This window comes from Setaria viridis, chromosome 2 (assembly GCF_005286985.2).
Source record: "Setaria viridis chromosome 2, Setaria_viridis_v4.0, whole genome shotgun sequence".
Classification (NCBI taxonomy): Eukaryota; Viridiplantae; Streptophyta; class Magnoliopsida; order Poales; family Poaceae; genus Setaria; species Setaria viridis.
Genome location: NC_048264.2, coordinates 36,349,261 through 36,370,195, shown reverse-complemented (window position 1 = coordinate 36,370,195; position 20,935 = coordinate 36,349,261). Strand labels below are relative to the sequence as shown.

The following is a 20,935-nucleotide window of genomic DNA, read 5'->3' as shown; positions in this document are numbered from 1 at the left end:
GCTGCGTATGCGTTAGTGGCTTAGTGCATGCATGCATGCATGAAAGGAACGGCCTGCTATAGGACCGCATAAAAACGACAACCTGCATGAAAAGGTAATGCATGCACGCGTGGGCGTCAGTGCATGCATAGGAATAGTGCCTGGGCTGAAATCTGAGAAGCCCACGCGGGACGGCCTGCTATGGAATTAAGCCCTTTTGACTCCCAACTCCCAACTTTGACACTATGCAAAAAGAAGATTCCCCATCACATCAAACTTGCGGTACATGCATGGAGTACTAAATGTAGATGAAATTAAAAACTAATTGCACAGTTTGGTTGTACTTTGCGAGACGAATCTTTTGAGCCTAATTAGTCAATGTTTGGACAATAATTCACAAATACAAACGAAACGCTACAGTGTGCTACAGTACTGTAACAGTAATTTGGCACCTCCAAACTTTGGCAACTAAACCAAGCCTAAATTGCCTTCTTCGAGGACGTTTGGATCCCGGGCAAAACTTTAATCCCTGTCACATCGAATGTTTAGACATTAATTAGGAGTATTAAACATAGACTAATTACAAAACCAATTTCACAATCCCTAGGCTAAATCGCGAGACGAATCCATTAAGCCTAATTAGTCCATGATTTGACAATATGGTGCTACAGTAAACATTCGCTAATGATGGATTAATTAGGCTTAATGGATTCGTCTCGCGATTTAGCCTAGGGGTTCTGCAATTAGTTTTATAATCAACTCATGTTTAATCCTCCTAATTAGCATCCGAATATCTGATGTGACACGAACTAAAGGATCCAAACACCTTTAGGAATACTACACGATGCATGGTACACGATGCATGGACTGAAATCTGGGAAGCCCACGATGCATGGACTGAAATCTGGGAAGCCCACGCGAGCGCAGTTTAGGCCATAGGAAGTTTTAATTTTGTCGCGTACGCGACATGTATCCTCCGCCGTCCCCAACGGGTCTCTTTCCTCGGAAGTCATTGCTGGAAGGAACTGTTTCACTGCCGCTGCTGCCTCTGTAGTCTGGACTCGCGACATGAATGGCACATGCTGACATGCAGATGCCATTGAGCTCTGAATCTGTGTGCCTGTGTGGTGCGGGAAGAACCGAAGAAGTATGGATGGCTATTAGCCTTAGCCTATTATGAGCCTCGAGACAGGAGAAGCAAGAACATTAAGCTGCCCAGACCAGTTTGTTTCAACCTTATGGTCGATGATCTTGCTTCAATGTAGTCAATTAAATCAATGGAAATCCAGCGACAAGAAAGTGCGTCGAGGCAATATCGCGAGCAGCGGTAAAGATGCAGTAGTTTATTGCATCACTGTCAATCACGGCCGCGCACCATCGTCCAATCCAATCATTTCCACCTACCTAAGGTTTAGCAATGGTGATTGGGCAATGCCGCTACGATTCTCTGATGGGGAAGCGGTGGATGCAGTCGGCCCAGGGGCCGTCGTCTGCGGCCGCGGCGTCTGTGTCTCCGCCGACGCGCTCCCACACCACGCTGTTGGCCTTCGGCCCGCTCCCCATCCCGAGCTGCCACACCCGGTCGCCGCGCCGGACCCTCCCCTTCGCCTCGTGGTACGCGAGCTGGTACCACAGCGACGACGCCGACTGGTTGCCGAACCGGTGGAACGTCATCAGCGCCGCCTCCGCCTCGAGCTCCCCGAGCCCGAGCCCTTCCGCCAGCCTCCGGATCATCGGCATCCCTGACGACGGCAGGCAGAAGTGGCTCGCCGCGGTTAAGAAGCTTGGCCTTGGGCCATTGTTGTTACCGCCGCCGTCGTCATCAGTGAGTTTCTTGGGGCGCTTCTGCTGGCGCCGGAACAGCAGCAGCGTCGCGGCGTAGCGCAGCTTCTCGTGCCACGGGAGGATGGCGGGGCCGAGCTCGAGGAGGTGGGCGCGCAGGAGGTCGCGCGCCACGCCGCCGAGCCCACGGCCGATGGAGAACCCGGTGATGCCCTCCGCGTCCTCCTCCCGCACTGCGGACGTGTAGCTGCGGTCGTCTGCCGTCCGGTTCGTCCGCGCCAGCGCGACGAGCCGGTACTTTGCCGGCACCGAGACGGCGGAGCCAGCTCCCGTCAGCAGCGCGGCGGCGCAGCCGGTGCGGAAGAAGCAGTTGAGGAGGAGCTTGCGGCGGTCCCGCCCACCGTACCACCCCACCGTGACGATCTCGGCGCTGAGGACGACGGCGTAGTCGACGGCGTGCGCCCCCAACGCGGCCCGCGCGACGTCCACCCCGACGACGCCAGCCGCGCAGCCCATGCCGGAGAGGTTGAGCGCCCTGACGTCGGCCCGCATGCGGTAGTGCCCCGCGATAAGCGCGGCGAGCGAGGGCGCCGGGCAGAACCCGCTGCAGTTGACGACGAGCGCGCCCACGGCCGACGGCGGCACGCCCGTCCTGGCGAAGAGCGCGTCGAGCGTGGGCACGAACATGGCGCGCGCCTCGGCCAGGGCGTCGGCGTGCGTCGCCGACGGCGGGATGCGGTGCAGGGACGGCGGGAAGTAGGTCTCGTCCCCCATCCCGGAGGCCCCGATGACCCGGGACATGAACTCGACGCTGGGCTCGTCGAAGCAGCCGATGAGGCGGAGGTGCTCGAGGAGCGCCGGGATCGGGATCCGCAGCCGCCGGGGCGGCCTTAGGCATGCGAAGTCCACCAGCTCCACGCCCGACGCCGCCGCGGCGCGCCCGCTGGACCGCCACAGCAGCAGCAGCAGCATCGCGCAGGCCGGGACGAGCTGCAGCGCCGCGGGGTGCCTGAGCGCGAAGACGAGGAGCTCGGCGAGGAGGCAGAGGACCAGGACCGCGGCGCCGAACGCGCGGCGCGCCGCGGCGAGGAGGTGATCCCTGTGCGCCACGTCCATTGCTTACCCTGGCGTCGAATGCTAGCGTGGTGCCAATGCAACAAGCGGGGTGTAGTGTGATTTATAGGGGGGTTTTAAGGCGAGGCCGAGAGGAAACACAAGCCGATCACCGTGAGCATTATCACCGGCCGTTAGGCGAGGACTAGAGGAGAGAAAACAGAAGCCGGCCGTGCGTCCGCCGGCACGTAGGGCGCACCGTATCACACAAGGACACGGCTGCACCTGCACGCGAGGCCTACTCGAACTACACAGTAACGCTGAACGTACTGGCTAGGAGATGAGTAATGGAACGCATTGGTGACTCGGCTGCTGGTTGGTGAAGGAGGTAAAGGCTTCGCCACTTCCTGGGCACTCGATCAATCGAGCTAGGTCAGCATGGCTACATGAGAAGTGAGACGACGTCCTGCATGCAGGCTGCAGCCAGGCCGTCCGGCCCGTCAAGATGGGTCCGGCGGGAGCAGCGAGCGCCTCTGAGCCTGGCTGCTCATCATACACTACACAGTATACGCACGGCTTTCGCATTTTTGTGCTCTTGTGCAGGAGTGAGCGCGCCGGGGTGTACGCTGTACCCGCCGTGCAGCCACATCAATTCTTTGCTTGCTCGTTTTCTAGCAGTCATGGCATCTGTAGCTTGAACAGTTGCAGAAATGACTACAGGCCGATGGGGAGGGCCAACTGGGCATCAAACTCACATTACTCCAGTGGAGGGAATTCGGTTCCACGACCACGAGACGGAAAAACACAAACAACTGCAACCTTCCACTGCGCCAATGCGCCATTCTCGCGGACTAACCACTCCTCGTCGCGGCCAGCACATCCTCTTGCTGCACCCAGCTTGTCAGCCTCTCCGGTCTGTTAGAGTTTCCTTTAAACTTTTGGGTTGAATTGTTTATTGCATACAACTCTACGGTTGAGATGTCAGGCTATCCACCCCTGATCCACAGCCATTCCAGTTCTAGTCTTGGTATGCGATGTCTATCAATAATGAGAGGTTTATATCATTCCATTAGTCTAACCGAAATATTTATATCATTCCATCAATTTAACCGAAATATTTATATCATTCCATCGGTCTAACCGAATCCAGGTGGTGAAGGGGGCTCAAGCCCCCTAGCTCCTCACAAACAATATACACCCCCTTGAGCACCCTCTTCATTTCTAAAGAGAAAGAAGGAAGAATAAGAAGAGGAAGAGGGAGAAAAAGGGAGAGGAAGAAGAATCCTACCTGAGCGTATCTCCAACACATCACTTTCCTCCTTTCAAGCTATAAAAGGGGATTGATGGTAGAAAACCCTTCTCTAACAGATTTTCTTTTCATTCCCCTTTCCACTTTATTTTTTCTTAATCCACTTTTTCCTCCTCCCTCCTCCCTTTCTAAAGGGGAACTGAACTTGGATCAAAAATGCGCTGCCTTGCGTTGCAGAATGCAGAGTGTACAAAGCAACCAAAGTCGAAAGCTGCACGAGCAGCTACCCCATACCATCCGATCTTCTCTCTGGTAATTAAACTCAGTGAAATCAATTTAGGCCTCGTTCGTTTCAGCCGAATTGAATTCCGGCCAGGATTACTTCCAGGCCCGGTTGGAGTGATTCCACTTGTGTCACTCAATTCGGCCGGATTTAATCCTGCCAATCCACTCAAAACGAACAGGTCATAATGAACAGGTCATGAAAGATTTGGTTTCAAGTCAATTCTCAGGAAGGTTAATAATGAGGCTGGCAACATGGTTCCTTGGGGAAATTGGAGTCCAAGTTGGATCCATGAGGCGCAGCTGTCCACAGGACGCTGTTGCAAACGTTTTCGAGTCGCTCACCACCACCTACCACCCAACTGGCCACTGCCAAAACACAAGCGAAGAAGAACATGAGCTCTCATGAGCATCAGATATGAAAAATTGCATGTTGGGAAGCAGCCATTGTATCTGTACCCGATTGTATCTAACTGGGACAAGAGTATCATACAACTTTATACTTTGTCTTCTTGGTTTGGTCCTCGCTGCCCAGCACTTGCTACCCCATCTCGTGCTTCTCAAAGATGCCTGCATGATCAACAGGCACAAGCAGTAGGTAAATAGCCAATAGCACTCTGACTCTGAAATCAGACTCACGCATCACTCCAAATGTACTGATCCTACTGTTTCTCTAGTTACTTGTAGCATAGATTAATCTGACCACCAACAAGAATATCAGAACCAATAGGAATGCCATGTGTGTCCAATACAGAAACTAAGAATTTGCACGAACGAAAGAAACGAAGCAACAGAGAAAGAAACGGCACGGACCTTGGGAGCAAGAAAGGGGACTAGCTACCAGGCAAGGGGCGGCACTGGTCAAAGCGGCGGAGCACCTCGGGGTCGTGCATGGATAGCACGAAGCGCGATAGCGCCTCAAGGTAGAGCGTCGCCTGGTAACCCCTGGCGGCGGCAACGAGCTCCGAAAGAACGCCCCGACGGTGGCGGTTGGCCTCGAGCGCGACACCCTTGAGCTCCTCCAGGAACGCCTCCATGTCAACGGTGCTGGCTACCTCGGCGGCCACAAAGGCCTCCCGGGCCCGGCGGAGGCGGTCGGAGACGGCGGGAGACGGCGGGGACGGCGACGGCGACTTTTTTGTTTTTTAACCCTTTTTGCAAAAGATTCTTATAAATACACCCCTGACAGAACCAATTCCAAAAATGGACCCTTAGCTTGGTGCCATCCACGCTGGCGCCAAGCTTACACGTCTCGGCGCCAGCCATCCTGGCGCCAAGGTCCATGCGCAGCTGCTGACGCGGATACCGACGTGGCGGGGGCTTGGCGCCATGGATCTTGGCGCCAAGCTTGGCGCCGTAGGCCTTGGCGCCGAGTAATTTACCCATACCTCCTGACGTTTCGAACGAAACAAGTATAATTATTCCGAAGAGTGTGCAACAAACTATGTTCTAGTTCAACTGGTTAGGATGTGGGTTTCTTATCCCAATCTTGGCGCCAAGATCCATGGCGCCAAGCCCCCGTCACGTCGGCGTCCGTGTCAGCAGCTACGCATCGACCTTGGCGCCAGGATGGCTAGCGCCGAGACGTGTAAGCTTGGCGCCAGCGTGGATGGCGCCAAGCTAAGGGTCCATTTTTGGAATTGGTTCCGCCAAGGGCGTATTTGTGAGAATCTTTCGCAAAAAGGGCTAAAAAACAAAAAAGCGCGCAGATCCGGCGGGGACGGGAGGCTGAACGAGAGGGAGGACCGAGAGTAGACCGAGTCGAGCGAGTGGCCAGGATCCGTTCCGGAGGGGGAGAAGGTGGGGAATGATTCCGGGCCGTGAGTAGAGAGGGAAAGACGAACCGGGCCTGTTTTCATTCCAAACCAAATCTAACTGAACAGCGAAGACAAACCATGCCATTTCGGACCATTTCAATCCATCCAGATTGGGCCTCATTCCGAACCACTCCGGTGGAAACGAACGGGCCCTTACTGGGCAGAAAGTCGACCAGATGAATGGCGTCCGCAGGCAGCACCAAAACTGTCCAAACATGACTGATTGGCTGAAGGGCGTCGTCAAGTGCGTGGAAGGAAACGTTCCGTGAAGTGCGGACATACATATAATAATTGTACACGAAACAAAACTCGCGCTGTCATGACATCCGGCGTCATTCCTCGACTCCACATCGTACCAGGTCTGCTGGGCCGTCGACGTCATCGTGCAGGGCACGAACCCATAAACTTCAATTAAGCGGTGTACCTTCTGACGCCCTCACGCGGTATCACCCACCCAAACACGCAAGAATCTGACTGTGCACCCAGCGTTTGGCTGTTCCAGTTTCAGTTGGTGATGAAAAACTGTGCGCGCAGTGCAGTCTCAGCACTGCAGGTGGGGTTCGCACTTGGCAGGCCCTGAGGCCCAAGGCAACGACGGGCACGGCACGCGGACGAGATGATCTCTGGTGCTTGCTGGTTAAACGAGCAAGCCAGCCGAAAGAAACGCTAGCTGCGCAACCCACAGGCCACATCCAAACTCCTGCAACAACCTTGCGCATGTAGCAGCAGGGCAGCCCAGGCAGGGAACACCAGGAAAACGGCAGGCGCCGCGCGCCGCGAGCGGCAAGGCAAGGCGAAGCGACAGGGCATCACATGCGCCCGCCCGTGACCACCACCATCCCTTGGGAAAGCGCTCGTCGTGCCCGCTTGGCACATTCCTCCTCGCCCGAATCCCATCCTCCCAACGCAATCCCCTAGCTAGCGCCTGCCAGAACGCCAGCATATATCACCGCACCCACACCTGGCCACCCGCGCACAGAGAGTCATCGACACGATGGCGGCAGGTCCACTACTATCCCTGGCCGCCGCGGCGCTGGCCGTCGCCATCCTCGTCCCCACCCCCGAGGCGTGGCGCCCGACGACGCCGGCGACGCCCCCGCCGCTGCCGGTTCTGCCGATCCCGTCGGCGGCGCAGCTCAGGTGGCAGCGGCGGGAGGTGATCATGTTCTTCCACTTCGGCATGAACACGTTCACGGACTCCGAGTGGGGCACGGGGTCGGAGGACCCGTCCCTGTTCCGCCCGGAGGCGCTCGACGCCGCCCAGTGGATGGACGCGGCGCGCGCGGCGGGGGCGTCGCTCGCGATCCTCGTCGCCAAGCACCACGACGGGTTCTGCCTCTGGCCGTCCGCGTACACGGCGCACTCCGTGCGCGCCAGCCCCTGGCGCGCCGGGCGCGGCGACGTGGTGAGGGAGTTCGTGGGCGCCGCCCGCGCGCGCGGCGTCGACGCGGGGATCTACCTCTCGCCGTGGGACCGCCACGACGAGCGGTACGGCGACGAGGTCGCGTACAACGAGTACTACGAGGCCCAGCTCCACGAGCTCCTCACCGGGTCAGTTGTTTAACTACACGTGAGCCATGGTGGCGATATGATGCAAGTAGACAATTTTTATTTGCTTAATCCATGATTCTGTGCGTGAATACATACGTAAACTATGCAGGTACGGGAGCGTGTCGGAGATTTGGTTCGACGGCGCCAAGGGCAAGAACGCGACCAACATGACGTACCACTTCCAGGAGTGGTTCCAGACGGTGAAGCAGCTGCAGCGCTCCATCAACATCTTCTCCGACGACGGGCCCGACGTGCGGTGGGTCGGCGACGAGAAGGGCTTCGCCGGAACCACCTGCTGGTCCACCGTCAACCGCTCCATGATCACCATCGGCGAGGCCGGCATCGAGAAGTACGTGCATGCGCGACCAGAGCGTGCCATCCTCTGTCAATATGGAGTCCACGGATTAATAGATAATGGCATAATGCTCATGCATGCGCCATTGCTACGCCTGCCTGCAGGTACCTGAACGAGGGCGACCCGCGGGGGCCTGACTGGGTGCCGCCGGAGTGCGACGTGTCGATCCGTCCGGGCTGGTTCTGGCACAGGAACGAGACGGCCAAACCGTTGAGCCAGCTGCTGGAGATCTACTACAACTCCGTCGGCCGGAACTGCGTGCTCCTGCTGAACGCACCGCCCAACTCCACGGGCCTGGTCGAGGACGCCGACGTCGCGCGGCTGCGCGAGTTCGGTGCCGCCGTGGCCACCATCTTCGGCACGGACCTCGCGGCGGGCAGCGCGGCCAGGGCCAGCAGCGAGCGCGGCGGTCCGGGCGGCGGGTTCGCCGCCCGCAACGTGCTCGACGGCTGCGACGACACGTACTGGGCGCCGACGGCGGAGGACGGGCGCCGGAACGGGTACTGGATCGAGCTCCGGCGGCCGCCAGAGGCGGCTAACAGGCCGTTCAACGTGGTGCGGATCCAGGAGCACGTCGCGCTGGGGCAGCGCGTGGAGCGGCACGAGGTGTACGTGGACGGCGCGCCCGTGGCGAACGGCACCACGGTCGGGCACAAGCGGCTACACCGGCTGCCCCGCGCCGTCGCGGGGCGGGCGGTGAGGATCTGGATCACGGCGCGGCGTGGCCCGCCGCTGCTGTCGGCGGTGGGGCTCCACCACGACCCCTTCGTCGAGGCGGGCGCGATGTGACGTGGGGCGGTCAGCGCGGGGGATTGTGTACGATTCGGTGATTGGTGTTGCGTGGTCAGTCGACGTCGTCGTCGATCAGCCGGACCCGGACCGAACGGAGCCGCGACGCGCTCCGCCGCCACCAAACGAGCGGCGCTCCGGCGATCGGTCGCTGTGGCGATGGGGAACCACGTAAAAACGGCGTTCTGTTTGGATTGATCCATCCGTTCCGTGATGAAAGTACAAAATTGGCGTGCAGAATAATTCGTTGGGTCAGTGGCTCGTGCAGTGGCTACTTTTTTTCGCGTGCCGTGCTGTGTGGTGCTGTTACGCACTTACACTTGTGCGACTCGTGCCACTGGCTGGCTCACTCACCGTTGCGTTGCGTCTACGAACCGTGACGCGGCCGATGTGACTGATCTCGTGGTGACTTGTGATCGCGTGCCTGCCGTGCACGTCCGGCGGCGGTCGTTACGGTTGGATTGGTCCGTCGAGGCCTTTCGTAACAAAAGAAGTCGAGAACAAAATGCTGCAGCCTGCAGCGGCATTCGGGCCGACCCGGTTGGTGACGAGAACCGAATCAAACAAAATTCGCTTAGAGGATCGCTTCTCGTGATGAAATCAGCAGGGCGATTCGCCGTGCGCAAAGATAAGCTTTTTTTGTGGCATTCTCTGATTCTCTCTGCTGTTGTTATCTCATATAGTATACTCCTACTACTACATAGTACATACAACGTGCGACACCTATTCGCAGTTTTTGCTCGTGCCACTGAAAAGTGAAAACTACGCCAGAGAACCAGAAGTGGGGCATGCCACTGGGATCATGTGACCGGCATGACCATAAGAGGCGTCGCGGCTCGCCGCTCCCGAGGAATCCCCGGACAAATGCATCATCAAGTGTCGGTTGCACTGTCTAATCTTTCCCACCCTCTTCATCCCAAATTACTATTCGTTTTATCTTTTTCTAACTACATGATTTTTGCTACGTATTTAAACATAGTATAAATCTAGATGCATAGCAAAAACTATGAGTCTAGAAAAGTCAAAACGAATAGTAATTTGGGATGGAGGAAAACGTGACGTCTCAACTCTCAACCAATCCTGTTTATTATAGATACAACAAATAACGTTTATAATATTCTCAATCTTGTTTGGTTGGAGGAATAGGTTCAAGATGAAAAAAAATAAAAACAGTGTTACATTCTACTCCCTCCGTCCCAAATTACTATATTTTTTTTATAGTTTTTCTACATATTTAGACATACATACGTCTAGATCCATATCAAAGCTTGTATCTAGAAAAGCCAAAACGAATACTAATTTGAGACGGAGTAGAAAAGCCAAAACAAATAGTAATTTGGGATAAATCTGAGCAAATTACCCGCTACCCGTTACCCGAACCTGGACCCGAACAACCTGAACTCGCACTGCCCGATGTTTAGTTCGGATAGCGACTCGTATTACCGATTTTAATTTCGGTAATTCGGGTAAATGTACCCGGTACCCGAACTATCCAAAACTCCAAACATCCCCCGACCCGGCCCAACAGGCAAGGCAACAGTGGTCAGTGGCAGGCCGCAGGCGCAAGCGCAACGCCCCAACTATTTTGGGACGGAATAGATGAGTGCATAGCTCAAACTTATTGTAGATGAGTTCATTTCTCAAATCGAAGTGTATACAACCAAATAAACCAATCCTTCATGGGCTCATTTTCTCAAACCATAAAGTGTTTAGAAGCAAACAAAAGTTGGGAAACCAGGCAGCGGTATCGATCAGCCAATTATTAGAATTGACACGAAAAGCCGAGTTTGAGAGAAAGTAGATTTGCATCGAATATCTCAAAAATGGCAAAACCAATACATATATCTTTACACAAATCATAACAGTTGATATCTTTATGGGGTACAAGATCAAAATTGTACGCTTGCGATGGCAAAATTGATCATCATAATCTTGGTGACAAACACTAACAAATAAATAAAAGCCGATACACTCGCAGCCAAAACTGTGACTATCCCCTCCCCTCTTCACCTCAATTCTACGTCAAAAATGACATATTGCTTTCAAATGTTCATCAACCCTGCAACAGACCTAATTCCTCCTGTTAAACCTATTCCCACCGCCTCCCCTGCCACCAAACCTGCTGCCACCTCCACCTCTGCCGCCTCCACCACCGAACCTGCTGCCGCCTCCACCACCGAACCTGCTGCCACCTCCACCACGGCCAAATCTTCCACCGCCAGAGTTGCCTCTTGACTGCTCTCTCTCTTGCAAGGGTGGCAGCTGCTTAACTTCATCAATTGTCACCTGGGCAGCACTCTCCGCAGCTGCAGGATCATGCAGTGAGTTTAGAGTGGTGCAGTTGTATGTGGATTTTGGAATACAACACTAGGATAGTTCAACAGCTTTGATTTGAATTGCATAACAAGAGAAGAAGGTTTTCCATGGATTTTACAGCATAGGAGAAAATAACATTTCGCAAAGAAGTGAAAATGGTTACCTTGAATGTAGTCTTCAACGTCTGCTGCAGGAACATCAAATACAACCCCTGTTCCATCAACTGTTAGGGTGGCACCCTTTACATCTGCAAGCTTCTCTTCTGGCATAAACCTTTTCAATATAGTAAAAGCAAACCTGCATGAACAAAAAGGATTTTTCCCATCAATTGAAGGTAATGGAATAATCAAGACTCAGATGTAGAAAGTGCAGACTTTTAGGCACTTACCCCGGTGACCACATAGGCCTGCCAGTTTGAAGATGTAATGTAGTGTAATCCTCCATAGAAGAGAGCAATGATCTTTTCTTTATGTCAGTGTATCCCTAAGGAACAAATTCCTATTAATTACAACTGCCAATATCTAGAAGAGAGCAGAACACTAAAAATGTAAAATGAGAACCAACTTACAACTGCCTTTGCCAGTGCTTTGGCTAGTAAGTCAGCTGCAGACAGACTAGAAGAGCTTAACAGTTGCTCTGCTTGCTGCCGGAAGACAGGGATAACACTACACAGCACCCATCCACACGGTTAGTAACACAAACCAATGAAAACATGTTTATCCCAAAATGGCCATGGAATTACTTTACCTGTCCGACACACTCGAAATAGCATCTGCAGCTTCGGTGCCAGCTGATTGTGCCACATCAGTAGGCTGTGGCGCAGAGATATGTTCAAACTTAACCCCTGACTCCCTTTCTAACCTGCTCACACTGTGCTTGTATCTGGGCTCATAGAGCATGACAGCAACACCAGTGTTACCTGAAAATCAACATGTATTTAGTTAGCACTTTGCATTATTATCAATAGTGCACACATGAGCTTCCTATTTAGCATACCTGCTCTCCCTGTCCGCCCTGACCGGTGTATGTAAGCTTCAACATCACGTGGAGGTTCACACTGGAAGTTTTATATATAATTAGTGAGTGAAAAAACCTTTATTAGAAAATTACTGCAGTGGAAAATAGTCCATACCTGAATGATAAGTTGCACATCATTAATGTCCAGACCACGAGCTGCCACATTTGTAGCAACCAAAACTTGGAATTTCCCACCCCGGAATCCAGCAAGGATAACCTACAAAATTATACGTGTATCAAACATCCGTATCTTACAACTAATACAGGATTTTATATGGATGGGCAGACAGCTAAAAATGATTCACAACGAAATTTCAAATTCATTATCACACTCAACAATTTTAAAAATAAAGAATGGAATTCAGTTGTGTCAGGAGAAGAGTAACATTTCAATATCACTTGGATCATTAAATGTCAGCAGAATATTGCCAGTAACATTCAGAAAAGGCATGCTATCCAGACAGTATAGCATATTAGGCAACTGGGTACTGAGATCATTGGATGTAGTCAAACACTAACTCAATCACTTACTTCACGCTGAGCTTGCACAACATCTCCATGCAAGGCACGGGATCCAGGGATCAAACCAGAAAGCTCTGATGCAGAGTCCTTCGTCTCGGTGAAGATAATGGTTCGGCCTCCACTGAACCAAAGAGATGTTTAGCAAAGTTGATGAAAATCACAGCAATGAAATAAAGACCATGTTTAGGGAGTACATACTGGCTATAGCATCGGATAATGTCCGGAATAACTTGTGCCCTTGCTGCCTTGTTGCAAGGAAGAGCAAGATGCTTGACAGATGCACTAGCCTTCAGTTTCTCATTGCCGACAAGATCAACTGTCTTCCTGTCACCTTTCAGGAACCTCATGGAGAGCTACAATGATTCCAGAATAGATTTTTAATGCACATAAATACTGAGATGTCCTGAAAAACGGGCAGGTCCTACAAAGTGAATTTACCTTATTAACCCAATCAGGCAGAGTAGCACTGAACAGTAGTGTTTGTACTCTAGTAACATCTTCAACCTTGCCTGTTCACATATTAAGTGTCTTATAAGTTACATCAAATAGAAAATTAAGCATCGCTGTTAATTGTTCCACTTGGAAATTCAGAAAGGAGTGACTAGTAAAGAAATATGAAGAGAAACTGCCTCAACTGAAAGAACCTATACGAGACTGAGAAACTAATGAATGAACATACCAAGAATGAGCTCTACGTCATCAACGAAGCCCATATTAAGCATCTCATCAGCTTCATCAAGGACACGGAATTTCAAAGACTTCAAATTTAGAGTTCCTTTTACAACGAAATCCTGAGCAAGGAAGAAATGCAGCATACGTAAGAAAAGGAGAAACATTGTTCACGCCTCATGGTCCAATGTGCTGTAAAAATCAACAAACACAAAAAATTACCTTGACACGACCAGGAGTCCCAACAACAATGTCCACCCCCTTTCTCAATGCCATTTCTTGAGGACGATAAGGAGAACCCCCATACACACAACACGCAGAAAGCCCATATGTGGAACCATAAAACTCAAAGTCCGCATGCACCTGAAATTCATTGTGGTGATGTCAAAACCGCATAAAAAACTCTCCTCTCTTGGCAATCAGACAGTGGCACAATTTTTACCTGATTGGCCAGCTCTCTGGTTGGTAGCAGAACCAAAACAGTTGGAAGCCTGCCATAGTCAGTTTTCCGGGATGCCTTGTGTGTCCCATTAACCAACGACTCCAGTATGGGCAGTACAAAAGCCAAAGTTTTGCCCTATAGTAAATAACACCAGTCATACAAGTTTTCAGAAATAATAATTAGTATAGAAAGAACAATGCTATTCCTCATGTCCACTTATCCAGTCCAAACTAAGGGGGATTTCCACAAACACTCCAGTCCAGTACTACAAATAATCATAATCCTAAACTGAAGACAAGGGTTAGCTGACTGACAGAAACAGCCTTTCCCATCCAGTACTACAGTCTATAATCCTAAACTGAAGAGAAGGGAACACAGTCATTCCCACCCAGTACTACAGAATCATAATCATAATCATATACGGACGAGAAGGGTTAGCTGACCTTCATAAACAGTCATTCCAAACCGGTAGCACATAATCATAACCTATGCCGGACTTTCAGAAACAGCCACTTCCCTACAAGCTAACATATGCTTGATCATGGACCATGACCTTATCAAGCTCAAGCAGCACAAAGCAATGCAACAATCCGCGGTTCCAATTCAACAGGTACCATGATTTTAATGAAATTCCTACCAGAACAGTTACCATAGCGCTCCCCTGTCATTGTTATCAAGTGTACAAGCACAGCACGGTCTAGCAATTCAACAGATGCTACGAAATAAGCACACCCTGCATCTCTACCAAATGAATCACGAATTTGGAAAAGCTCTCACCTGGCCAGTGCGCGCGCGGCCGACCAAGTCGCTGCCGTCGAGGACGAGGTCGAAGGTAGTGGCCTGGATGGGGAACAGCGCCTTGATCCCCTTGGACTTGAGCCTCTGCCTCAGCGGCTCCGATATCCGGAAGTTGGTGAGCGCGTTCGGGTCCGCGGGGTCCTCGTCGCTGCTGGCCGTGATCTCGCCGTCGTCCTCCGAGGCCGAAGGTGAGGCCTCGACATTTTTCTTCGTCTTCTCCTTCTTCGCCTTCTTCGCAGCGGGGGCCGTCTCCTCCGAGCTGGTGCTGCTCTTCTCTTCCTCGTCCGAGGACGGGGCCGGCGGGGACGGCTCCTTCGCCTTCCGCTTCTTCTCCTTCTTCTCCTTCTTCTTCGCCGAAGCGGCCTCCGCCGCCTCAGCCTCCGCCGCGGCGGCGGCGGCCTTGAGCTGCTTCCGCTTGGCCTTCTTGGAGGCGGAATCGTCGACGGCCATGGGCTCCGCGGCGGCGGCGAGCGCGGGAGACATCGCGGGGTAAGTGCAGGGGGCGGCGGCGAGCGGTTGGGGGCTGGCGGCTGCGAGGGGAAGGCGCAGCCGGAAAAAGAGGGGGAGAGCGTTCGGGGTTTCGAGTACTTGTAGGTATGCCGCGAAAACCCTAGCGCGTGAGGGGCACGTGACCCGGGTGGGCGTGGGGTCCGCGTGCTGCTGCGGTGGCCGTTGATATTTTGGAGTTTGGACTTTGGGCCGGTCGCGGGCCCACCGGCCAAGAGGGAGCGCGGTTTCGTAGCGGCAATTGTCCACGGTGTAAAGCGCGGAGACACGCTGGAGCATGGACTGGGACGTGGAACCCTCCTTTGCTTGCGTGGCCGTCCCGGTGGATGCAAAGACAGCTAGTTCTCCGCTGCGGCTCCAGTTGCAGATTTGCAGTCTGTTGCAGAGCAATTGCAGATCAGCAGATGGATCATGGATGCAATGCAAAGAAGACGTGGAAAGTTGGAAGTCATGGGCACTGCAACTGCTTTATTCAGAGGTGTTTAGAAGGAGGGGGCTAAATTTTAGCTTCCGTTACATCGAATGTTTGAACACTAATTAGGAGTATTAAACCTAGATTAATTATAAAACTAATTACACAATCCCTAGGCTAAATCGCGAGACGAATCTATTAAACCTAATTAGTCCATGATTTGATAATGTGGTGCTACAGTAACCATTCACTAATGATGAATTAATTAGGCTTAATAGATTCGTCTCGCGATTTAGCCTAGGGGTTCTGCAATTAGTTTTATAATTAGCTTATGTTTAGTCCTCCTAATTAGTATCCGAACATCCGATGTGACAGGGCTAAAGTTTAGCCCCCTCCTCCCAGACACCCCCTTCGTGTCCCATTCGACATTTGGCCATCACACGGATGCCTATATCTGTACCAAATCAACCTTGATCATGGATAATTATGTCTTGGGATTCAGATCGGTACTTCAATTTTTTTGCGAAATTAAAACACAGAGTAGTTTGCCAAAATCAACTAATTAAGGCCATGTTTGGTATGGCTCCAACTTCGGGTGGAGCTGCTCCACTCCAGAACTCCACATGGAGCCAGCTCCGCTCTAAAACTCCAGAACAAAAATGGGGTGTTTGGCTAGATGGGTGCTCTCAGCTCCAAAAAAGATCGATTTCAGTGTGGATTGCCATCGTTGCCCCCCAATTAAGGCCCCACTTGTCATCCTCTCTATCCCATCTTCTTCTTCCCCTTTTTTCCACAGCACTGTGCCGCACACGGGAGACCCTCCATGGGCGGCGGGCTAGGCGGCGAGGGGCGGCGAGGCGGCGACGGGTGGTGGGGCGGCGGGCGGCGACGGGAGGCCGGCTACGGGGGCGGCGACGGGCGGGACTCTGGCGACGAGTGGGGCTCGAGAGAATAGAAGGGAGAATAGAATGAAACGTTTTTTTTTAACCAGTGGTATTTGTGGGTAATTACCCACCAACTCTACGAGGAGGTTCAAAAGAGAGGTTTCTGGAGTAGCAAAAGAGGTGCTCCAAAACTCCACCTCCATTTGCACTACAGCTCCATGGAGTTTCGGAGTTGGGGTGTTTAGCTGAATTTTTTTATGGAGTTGTTGGAGTTTAGGAGTGGAGCCGTGCCAAACAGGATCTAAATTACTCGGATCCGAATGACACGTCAAACTTCTCCATTTCCGGACACAGCTGAACAGTGCAGCTTTTAATCCACATCTGATTTGCTTAAAATTTACATTAGTTGGGAGGGTTCCAAATTTACAGGGGAATAGACAGGCAGACAGTACGGAAATTCAGTGAGCAACAACCAGTCTTCTCTCCTCTCAAAAAAAAAAAAAGCGCGCTGCTGGGGGGCCGAGGAAGCAACCAAGCAAAGGCAACAGAAAACCCCATCTGGCCATCTTCTTCTAGCTCCCACCTCCAAACCCCCGCTCCTCTTCCGATCCCACCAAGTCCTAGCCGCGAGATCGGTTGGAGTAGCCTATGGCGCGGAGGAGCGGGCCCTGATGGACGACGAAGACGTGTGCGGAGACGCGTGCGGCGAGTGCATCGTCATGTGCTGCGGCGGCGGTGACACCCACCACCACCACCACTCCCTCTCCGGCACCACGGCGGCCGTATCCTGCTGCTGCCTCCTCCTCGTGGTGCTCGCCGTCGCCGCGCTCCTCGTCGCCGCGTACGCCGTCGTCGTGCCCGTCCGAGTCACCATCGACGACGCCGCCCACGGCCGCCTCGCCCTCGCCGCGCCCGCCAGCGGCACCAACGGCACCGGCTCCGCGGCGGCCGTCTCCTACGACCTCTCCGTCGCGGTCGTGCTCCACAACCACAACTGGGCGATGTCCGTCTGGCGCCGCGGCCCCCTCGACGCCGAGCTCCGCTTCCGCGGCCGCACGATCGCGCGCGCCCGCCTGGCCGCCGCGGGGCGGGGCAGGATCCGCCCGCTCAAGATGGAGGTCTACCGCCTGAACACGGCGGCCGAGGGCGCGCCCGTGGAGCTCGGGCCCGACGCGGCGGCCGAGCTCGCGAGGGAGCGCGCGGCGGGCGTCTTCGACCTGGAGCTCGCCGTCTTCCTGGAGGTCCACTACGAGGCCCACCCCCGCCGCCGCGCCATCAGGGTGACCTGCCCCCTCAGGCTCTCGCCGTCCACCGCCACGGCGCCGGCGGCGTTCGCGAGGGTGAAGTGCGCGTAGGCGGCGCGAGCATGCACCTCGGATCGACGCCGACATGATGACCGACCGCAGTGACCGCGTCCACTAACTAGTACTACCTGGGATTGAACATCTATACGTGGGGAATGTTCATCGTTGATCAGTGACTAGCGATCTATTTTGTTTCCTGCAAGTGCTCGTTTCGTCGTTTGCATTGTGCGATAATTGTTTCTGCTTTCACCCTATCGGTGTTGTTTGATTTCGTGGCTCGCCCCTTCTTACAGTCTGTTTAATGCAGAAGATGTGCGCGCGCGATTCTCACGTGTATCTGGATAGAAAAAGTTCGCGAAAAATCCCAGCGTCCCAGCCTAGGGCAACAGCCATTTGTTTTCCCGTGACCATATATTGGATTGTATATACATGCTGGCATGCAGCGTTCATTTTCTCTGCTTGTGATGAATGTGCTAGGCGAGTTCCTTTAGAAAAAGAGCACGTCAAAAGGCACTCCGGTAAAAATTACTTTCACGCGGCTTGCAATTACCGAATTGATGGCCCTTTGTGTTCCGTCGCATGAAAACGAACTAGTACAGTACGAGCCATCCGAGACAAGTTATCACAAACGGTTTTAGGTAAATTGGATTGGATACTACCGGTTGTAAAGGAAATGAAGCTATAGGAGGTGAAAACCAGCGGTGAAAATTACCATCACCGCCGGCTCGTAATACAAACCGGCGGTGATAGTTGCCCCAGACCCGAAATTTTCATCAACTTCAATTCAAAGGAACAACTTGCGTCCGGCTCCATGCTACCCTGCTCCCCCACCCGGCTCCCCCCTCTCTCTTCCTCACTCTCTCTGCCTCCCCCCCTCTCTCTCAGCCCTTCCCTCTGCCCCGACCGCCTCCCCTCCTCCTCCTCCCCCTCTCCTCCGTGGTTCCCTCCCTTCCTCCCACCCGCCGCACCCCCCTCTCTCTCAGCCCTCCCCTCTGCCCTGGCCGCCTCCCCTCCTCCCCCCCTCCTCCGTGGCTCCCTCCCTCCCCTCTCCCCCTCTCCTCAAGATCTCGCCGCCCCTCTCCTCCCCCCTCCGCGCGCCCCTCACAACTCATGGCGGCAGTGAGGAGTGGTGGTAGCCAGCGAGCTGAGGAGTAGCTGCGCCAGCGACGGCCCAACTCGCGGGGGGGGGGGGGGGGCAAGGAGCGGCGGCGAGATCCAGGCAGGCTCGACTTCGAGGAGCGGCAGGCGGCGAGATCCAGGCGTCGAGCGGCTCGCCGACCGGTGAGTCACTCTCTATCTCTCTCTCTCCTCCTCCTTCCCTTTGCTACCCCTCTCCCAGCCTGCATCCCACCGGCCGCGCCCGGCCGGGAGGAGCGGCGGCCGGCTGGGACAAGGGGTGGCTGGTGGGTCGTGGGGGAGGCGCGGCCGGCGCAGATGAGGTGCGGCGGGACGTAGGGCCAGGATTTTTTTTATTTTTTTATCCGGCATCATCGTCGGTTCCAAAACCGACGGTGATGGGGTGAAGGCGAATTGGATATGACGGATCCCATACCGGCGGTGAAGGCCGATTTGGGGTCAACGGTGATACCGCTTTCTATAGTAGTGATGGGTGGTGCAACATAAAAAGCGACGGTTACTAACTTACTATATCAGGCAATGCTTGAAGATTCTAGCTTGACAGGGTTTTCTTGCATTCACACTGCAGGTTGGAAGGGTTAGGCTTCATCGTCGTCCGCCAAGCCATTAGGATTTCATGCGGCCTCACCCATCTCCAGATCTCCTCCTCTCTCTCGCGCGCCGAGTGCAACTAGGAAAGCACTTGCTCGAAATAGGCAGCCGACTGGGATTCACTTGTGAAACCGGCCACGCTACTTTATTTCCTTCTTGCAAGGCATCAGGGTGGTGGGGCGATATGTACACCAATGCAAAGCTTCACGCCACCTTCCTACTCATCATCATGCTTTTATATGGTGGTTCACAGCAGAATTGATAATTGGGGACTGCTATGCTGAACCAGCACGGCTAATGGTAGAGAAAGCCAAAAGTTGGATATCAACTATTGTAATGCACTGGCTGGTGCCCTAAGAAGACTTTTCAGGCTTCACCTAAGGCCCCGGCTGAAGCTTGGCGTTTCGTCGTCATCGTCCACGCACCCTACCTAGGGCAGGCAGCAAACGAACCCTTTTTTGTTTTGTCATGCACGAAATAGACGCCTTGGATGTGCATTGTGATTCTGGGAGCAAGACGGCAAGGCGCATGTCCGCTTCCTCAGTGTGTTTTGGTTGTGCTATCGATTGCTATATAGATGGGCCGAAAGTTGCTCTGTCATCTGATCTTGTTGCAGTTTCTGGCCTAATTTTTTTTATCGGGGTATAGAACAGAAATCCTATCCATCTTCCGCGAGATGGGAAAGCACTTGACCTTCCAATCTTTAAGATTCGTGTGGATGTTTTCGGCCGCACGATCTTCTTTTTGTTTCTTCTTCCTTCTGTCTCTTTCAACGCCGCACGCCGCCATCGGGTCCAAGGGGTATACGTGTAGGGGGGGAGAGGGGAGGAAGCTCCACGGCGGGGGTGGGTGGTGGGCCGAAGCGGCCAGCGGCGGTGGCTGAGGTCGGTGGGGGCCGAGCGGCGGATTTAGGGTTTCGGGTTTCTGGGGGGCGGGGCTCCAATGGCCGCCAGCCTTAGAGGAGAAGGTCGTGGGGCGGCGGTGGCGGTATGGCCTGCGGCAAAGGGCGAGGTGGCGCGGGAGCGTCGTCGGCCGGGCAGGGTAGGAGGTTCGGTGGGGGCGACGACGAGCTTTAGATTAGGAAGGACGAGGTGGAGGGTGGCGGTGGAGGGTGGGCGGACGGCATGGCCGGCCGGGGCGAAGGACGAGGCGGCGGCGGCGGGGAGTGTGGGGAAGATGAAGGAGAGAAGAAATGGGCCTAGGCTTTAAAATAATTCTCCTATCTATAGATAGATGGAAGCCCCCGGTATAGAAATGGACCCGTGAAGATGAGAAGCTACATGGTCATCACCTCACCATGATGGTTGTCGTATTGCTGGTGCTGATCCGGTGCACACAAATTAGTTTAACCATAGCCTTAAAAATGTACTGATCTTTTCTATGTTTGTAGGACATCGAAGTATATACCTATTTCTATTTGTACCGATATTTTTCTCTGTTTCAGTAATTTTTTGTTCTTTTAGGCTCATCAAATTAATC

At 53.7% G+C, this 20,935-nt stretch overlaps 3 protein-coding genes across 3 annotated transcripts; 1 reads left to right on the top strand and 2 right to left on the bottom strand.

The window, feature by feature from the left end:
- Nucleotides 1-1,302: 1,302 nt before the first annotated feature.
- On the bottom strand, nucleotides 1,303-3,195 carry LOC117843198 (3-ketoacyl-CoA synthase 4). Its single transcript, XM_034723757.2, has one exon. It carries the CDS (start codon nucleotides 2,875-2,877, stop codon nucleotides 1,417-1,419), a length of 1,461 nt encoding a protein of 486 aa, XP_034579648.1. The 5' UTR covers nucleotides 2,878-3,195; the 3' UTR covers nucleotides 1,303-1,416.
- A 3,624-nt stretch (nucleotides 3,196-6,819) lies between these two features.
- On the top strand, nucleotides 6,820-9,112 carry LOC117842648 (putative alpha-L-fucosidase 1). The gene is made up of 3 exons (XM_034723140.2): nucleotides 6,820-7,713; nucleotides 7,823-8,062; nucleotides 8,173-9,112. Exons 1-3 carry the CDS (start codon nucleotides 7,157-7,159, stop codon nucleotides 8,855-8,857), a joined length of 1,482 nt encoding a protein of 493 aa, XP_034579031.1. The 5' UTR covers nucleotides 6,820-7,156; the 3' UTR covers nucleotides 8,858-9,112.
- A 1,558-nt stretch (nucleotides 9,113-10,670) lies between these two features.
- Nucleotides 10,671-15,170, bottom strand: LOC117845220 (DEAD-box ATP-dependent RNA helicase 7). The gene is made up of 14 exons (XM_034726181.2): nucleotides 14,601-15,170; nucleotides 13,824-13,958; nucleotides 13,604-13,744; nucleotides 13,392-13,503; nucleotides 13,151-13,221; nucleotides 12,911-13,065; nucleotides 12,722-12,833; nucleotides 12,306-12,407; nucleotides 12,170-12,230; nucleotides 11,921-12,092; nucleotides 11,742-11,838; nucleotides 11,562-11,656; nucleotides 11,337-11,470; nucleotides 10,671-11,163 (listed from the first exon to the last, which is right to left on the bottom strand). Exons 1-14 carry the CDS (start codon nucleotides 15,102-15,104, stop codon nucleotides 10,928-10,930), a joined length of 2,127 nt encoding a protein of 708 aa, XP_034582072.1. The 5' UTR covers nucleotides 15,105-15,170; the 3' UTR covers nucleotides 10,671-10,927.
- Nucleotides 15,171-20,935: the final 5,765 nt, after the last annotated feature.